Source organism: Crocuta crocuta, unplaced genomic scaffold (genome assembly GCF_008692635.1).
Source record: "Crocuta crocuta isolate KB4526 unplaced genomic scaffold, BGI_CrCroc_1.0 scaffold30, whole genome shotgun sequence".
Taxonomy (NCBI): domain Eukaryota; kingdom Metazoa; phylum Chordata; class Mammalia; order Carnivora; family Hyaenidae; genus Crocuta; species Crocuta crocuta.
Window position 1 is genome coordinate 9,110,310 of NW_027528345.1, and position 4,955 is coordinate 9,115,264.

General features: G+C 38.6%; 1 protein-coding gene across 1 annotated transcript; it reads left to right on the plus strand.

Annotated features, from left to right (window-relative positions):
* Window positions 1–3,591: 3,591 nt before the first annotated feature.
* Window positions 3,592–4,518, plus strand: LOC144222865 (olfactory receptor 8S1-like). Its single transcript, XM_077753567.1, has one exon. The coding sequence runs from the start codon at window positions 3,592–3,594 to the stop codon at window positions 4,516–4,518; it is 927 nt and encodes a 308-aa protein (XP_077609693.1).
* The last annotated feature ends 437 nt before the right edge of the window (window positions 4,519–4,955 follow it).

Consider the following 4,955-nt stretch of genomic DNA (forward strand, 5'->3'; position numbering starts at 1 on the left):
AAAAAAAAAAAAAAAAAAAAAAAAAAAAGGAAGAAGAAGAAGAAGAAGAGAAGAAAAGAAGAGAAAAGAAAAATGGTAAGAAGACAAAACCACCACATCATGGGACTTTTGCAAGAAAGAAGTAGGTTAATATATAAAAAGTGCTTGGAATGAAGCATTATCTTTTCAATATCATCACCATCCTCACTACCCTGATTCATTACATCTAAAGGGGTTGATATTGTGGCTGATTAGAAGTGTTTAAACACAGTCATTCCAGTGGAATAAATATCCAATGATAAAATGGGATGACTTTTTTTAAATCCCAAAAATCAACATCATTTTTATCTGTAAAGCAGATCAGACAGAACTAAAGGTTGCAGACATGTCTGACAACGTGCTGATATATGACTCTCTGATGCAAATTAGAAAACCCAGCTAATTCCTCAACTATCTTTTGCATTGACCTCTCTTCTCTCTTTAAAGATCTGGGGCGTCCCTTCTGCATTCACTCTGAATCTAGGCTATATCTCACAGACTTCACCGTGAATTGGAGCACTGTTATCCTTCCAGACGAGTAAGTACACACAAGGTAGACAGAGTACATGTGAAAGAATTGAAGTTATTATACGCTTAATTCATACGGAAAATTCCAAACACAGAAATATTCATATTCTTCAAGAGAGTAGCCTCAATTTACTTTTTAATTTTGTTTTATTTACTAATGTAGAAAACAGAAAAATGTTTTCTTCTAACAGGACTTGACAAAAGCAGAGATAAGAGGGGTCCTTGAAATTTATTTTTTTCAATAGTTTTGTTCTCCTCTCCTGCTAAATTTAAGTTTATGTCAGCCATCTATGCTGCATATAAGACTGGTAGGTGGAACGGAGATGTAAAGTGAATTTAAGAAAGTCCCATAGTCTGAGAAGGTATATGAACATTTAATATTAATAGTGGGGAAATAACCAGAAAGGACAAGCACTGGGAAGATGGCCTCTCTACAGGACTGAATACATTGTGAGCCCTTTGGGCAACATCAAGGTCAGACTCTGTGGTATCAGGACAAAGCTCAAGAATACAGAGTAGATTTTGAGCACTAGGGGACAGACCAGAGTTTGTGTTGCATTACAAAGCTGGGCAGAAGATTTCAAGAGGCACAACTTAAGTATATAGCCCCAGACTGTGTTTCACACTGGGCACGAGGAGAAAAGCTAAGAAGAGAATAAATCCCTGAATGCTAGACAAGAGTGAAATAAATCAAAAAGAAAAAAATTGAGTACCTATAAATAAACAGTTGTATATACAAGGTTGTCTTCTTCTCAGTGCCTACCATGGCCTGGCTTATAGCAGTCAACCCATGTATATCTGCTGTATGAATAAATAGGCTTATAGAAATATGATAGAAGTATAAACAAATGGAAAAACAGATTGTGAATGGAACAGGTAAAGTCTACTCCCAGACCTGCTACAGCTACAGCAATCTGACTCCAACTCTGACTCCAACTCCTCCTACACACACACACACACACACACACACACACACACACACAGAATTTCTTTCTCTTTTACTTATCTTTAATGTTGAATCTTTATCAAACTTATGGGCCTGGAACCTTTCCCAAACATGTTACCTGCATAGTCTATATTCTTCATTTCATTATTTCTTTCTTTATTCCACAAATACTCATTGGGGTTCCATTCTGTGCACTTCCCTTCACTAGGCCAAGGGTTCTGGATGCCAAACATTGTAAAACACAATTGCTGTCTCCATTAAAACACAGTATCATGAAATGGTAAACATTAATACACTACACATGTGCAATAACATTAACTATGACAGCAAAATGGGGATTCATGTGGTCGTCTACAGGGAACAGAGTTACTTATTATGAGCTGATGAGTTAGATCATACTATGGAGAAACATAAGAATTCTTAAATTCTTCAGAAAAGAAGTAGAGAGTCCATATAGAAAAAATACAGGCTTTGGGGCACCTGGGTGGCTCAGTTGGTTAGGTGTCTGACTTTGGCTTAGGTCATGATATCCTGTTCCATGGATTCAAGCCCCACATTGGGCTTGGAGCCTGGAGCCTGCATCGGATTCTGTGTCCCACCTCTCACTCATCCTCCATCTCACACTGTCTCTCAAAAATAAATAAATGTTAAAGAAAATTTAAAAAAAAAAGAAAAAATACAAGCTTCATGATCAAAGAGTTCAGAGTTGGAATCATGGTATTAATCATTAGGGATGATACTCAAATACTTTTGTTTCCTTATTTGAAAAATCTTTACATAATAATTTACTTTAACGTGCATATGGAGTTTAGTAGAAATACCTAGGACTTACATGGAACTCAAAATAAAATAGTTCTATTATTACATATTATGGTGAATTCAGAAAGATAATGATCAATGAAGATCTCAGGAAAAAGGTTAAAATAAAGGTAAATGTCAAAAAAAAAAAAAGATTTGGAGCCAAAGACAGGGCATTCCAGATAGATCTGATGCTTGAGCAAAGGCAGAAAGAAAGGATGTCCATAAAGTACTTGGGGGGAAATTATACTTGTTTGCCCTCAGAATTGGGGCTCTCTAGAGAGTAGTATATGGACAATTCTATAGGTACACAGATGCCAGGTGATGGAGGACATTCACTGCCAAGTGTAGGTTGGAAGACATGGTACGATATCTCTATGAGATACGTCTTGTCTTGGAGTCCTACATAGTGCAACCAAATGCTGACTCTTCAAATCGGCAATTTAGACAAGTAATATAATCTCTGATACTCAATTTTCTCTTCTGCAAAATGGATCCTGCAAGCTCTGCCCTTATGCATTCTACTCCACGCTCCAATATACAAAGGCAAAGACACATGCACACACACACAGGCACACATGCACTAAGATTCATGATTACATATTTCAGTCTTCCCCCAAAGATGAAACTGACAATATATGTGAAAGTGATTGTGAAAAAGCTAAAGAAAGACAAAATAATGTCACTGACTAATTATGCAACCTAGCAAGGTTTTAAACGGGAGTAAGACTGAGTGACAGAGGAGAAGTGACAAGTTTTGCAACATCCATTATAGATAGTTCACTAAAATATGCAAATTACAGGCAATATTGCTAACAAGTTTCAATGAAAGGAATTGACTAAATTAGCCATGGTCCCAATCTGGACAAATTTGTGAATTCCAAGGTGCCGGGGTGGTTCAGTTGGTTGAGCAACCAACTCTTGATTTTGGCTTGGGTTATGATCTCACAATTTGTGGGTTTGAGCGCAGAGCCTGCTTCGGATCCTCTCTCTCCCTCCCTCTGCCCTTCTCCCATTCACTCTGTCTCTCTCTCACACAATAAGTAAACAAACATTTTTTTAAAAATTTGTTAATTCCTTCAGCAATCTCTGAGATTGCTAAGGATAATACTATGCTGAGATGGACCCATTTAAAAATGGAGCAGAATATCAGTATGGGAAGAGAGGATCCAAAGAATCAATGAGGGCACATATGAAATATACGTTAGTTGGGTTCAAGCCCTCTCCTCTGGTAATTGAGTGTGGTCAGTAGAGGTTTGAGGTTTATGCCTATGTTTACTTCTAGGGAATATCCTCCCTCAATGGCTTTGAGGAACCACAGCACCATCACAGAGTTCATCCTCGTTGGCCTATCTGTTGACTCCCACATCCAGGTTCTGCTATTTGTGCTTTTCCTTGGGGTTTACCTCTTGACTATAATGGGAAATCTATTGATGCTGTTGGTCATCAGGAAAGATCTCCATCTCCACACACCTATGTACTTCTTCCTGAGTCACCTCTCTTTCATGGACTTTTGTTTCTCTACAGCCATAGTGCCCAAGCTGCTAGAGAACCTCCTGTCTCAGAGCAAAACCATCTCAGTAGAGGGCTGCCTGGCTCAAGTTTTCTTTGTGTTTGACATTGGAGGAACAGAAGTCTGCTTACTCTCAGCAATGGCCTATGACCGTTATGCTGCTATCTGTCACCCACTCCTCTATGGCCAGGTAATGAATAATCAGCTGTATATGCAGCTTGTATGGGGCTCATGGAGCCTGGGCTTTCTAGATGCACTGATTAACATCCCTCTGACAATGAACTTGGATTTCTGTGAAGCAAAAATCATCCATCACTATAGCTGTGAGCTGCCCTCCCTCTTCCCTTTGTCCTGCTCCGATGTCTCTAACAACCTCACTGTCCTGGTCTGTTCTACACTCCTGCATGGTGGTGGTACATTCTTCCTGATTTTCTTCTCCTATGTGCGCATCGTCTCCACCATCCTGAGCATCAGCTCCACCACAGGCAGAAGCAAAGCCTTCTCCACCTGCTCCTCTCACCTCATTGCATTGAGCTTCTTCTATGGCTCAGCTTTCTTCCGTTATCTCATGCCAACCTCAGGCTCACCTCTGGAGCTCATCTTCTCCATACAGTATGGTGTGGTCACCCCCCTAGTGAATCCCCTCATCTATAGCCTGAAAAACAAGGAGGTTAAAAATGCACTGAGAAGAACTTTGGGGAATTTTTTGCAATAGTACAGGTAGCAAACTATGGATGGAGATGATTAGGCGTTAGGCTAGAACTGCATGCCTTCAGGCATCGGTTGAATTGATGTTAAGTAAAATTGCCTGAATGCCTATCTTGTTAAATGCTGACAGTTACCTTAGTATTTAACACCCCAATTCAGTGTATTTTATTCTAATTTTTTTCTATACATAGAGATTATAATTGAACAAATCATTGAGCAGTCTCAGCAATGTATAAACATGAATCATTTTTAATTGTTTTTGAATATAGGTGGGTTCTATAAGATGACATTTACCTATTTTCTAAAGAGATTTAAAGCAGATTCTTTAGCATTTTGATCAATTTTTACTAAAATTTAACATACATACAAAAAGTGCACAGCATATAAGTATACAGCACAATAAGTTTTCTCAAGGAGAATATGATCCAAAAGCTGGCAACCAAA

Excerpts from the sequence above, each read along its gene's own strand:
- LOC144222865 (XM_077753567.1), top strand. The coding sequence starts at position 3,592 with ATGGCTTTGAGGAACCACAGCACCATCACAGAGTTCATCCTCGTTGGC.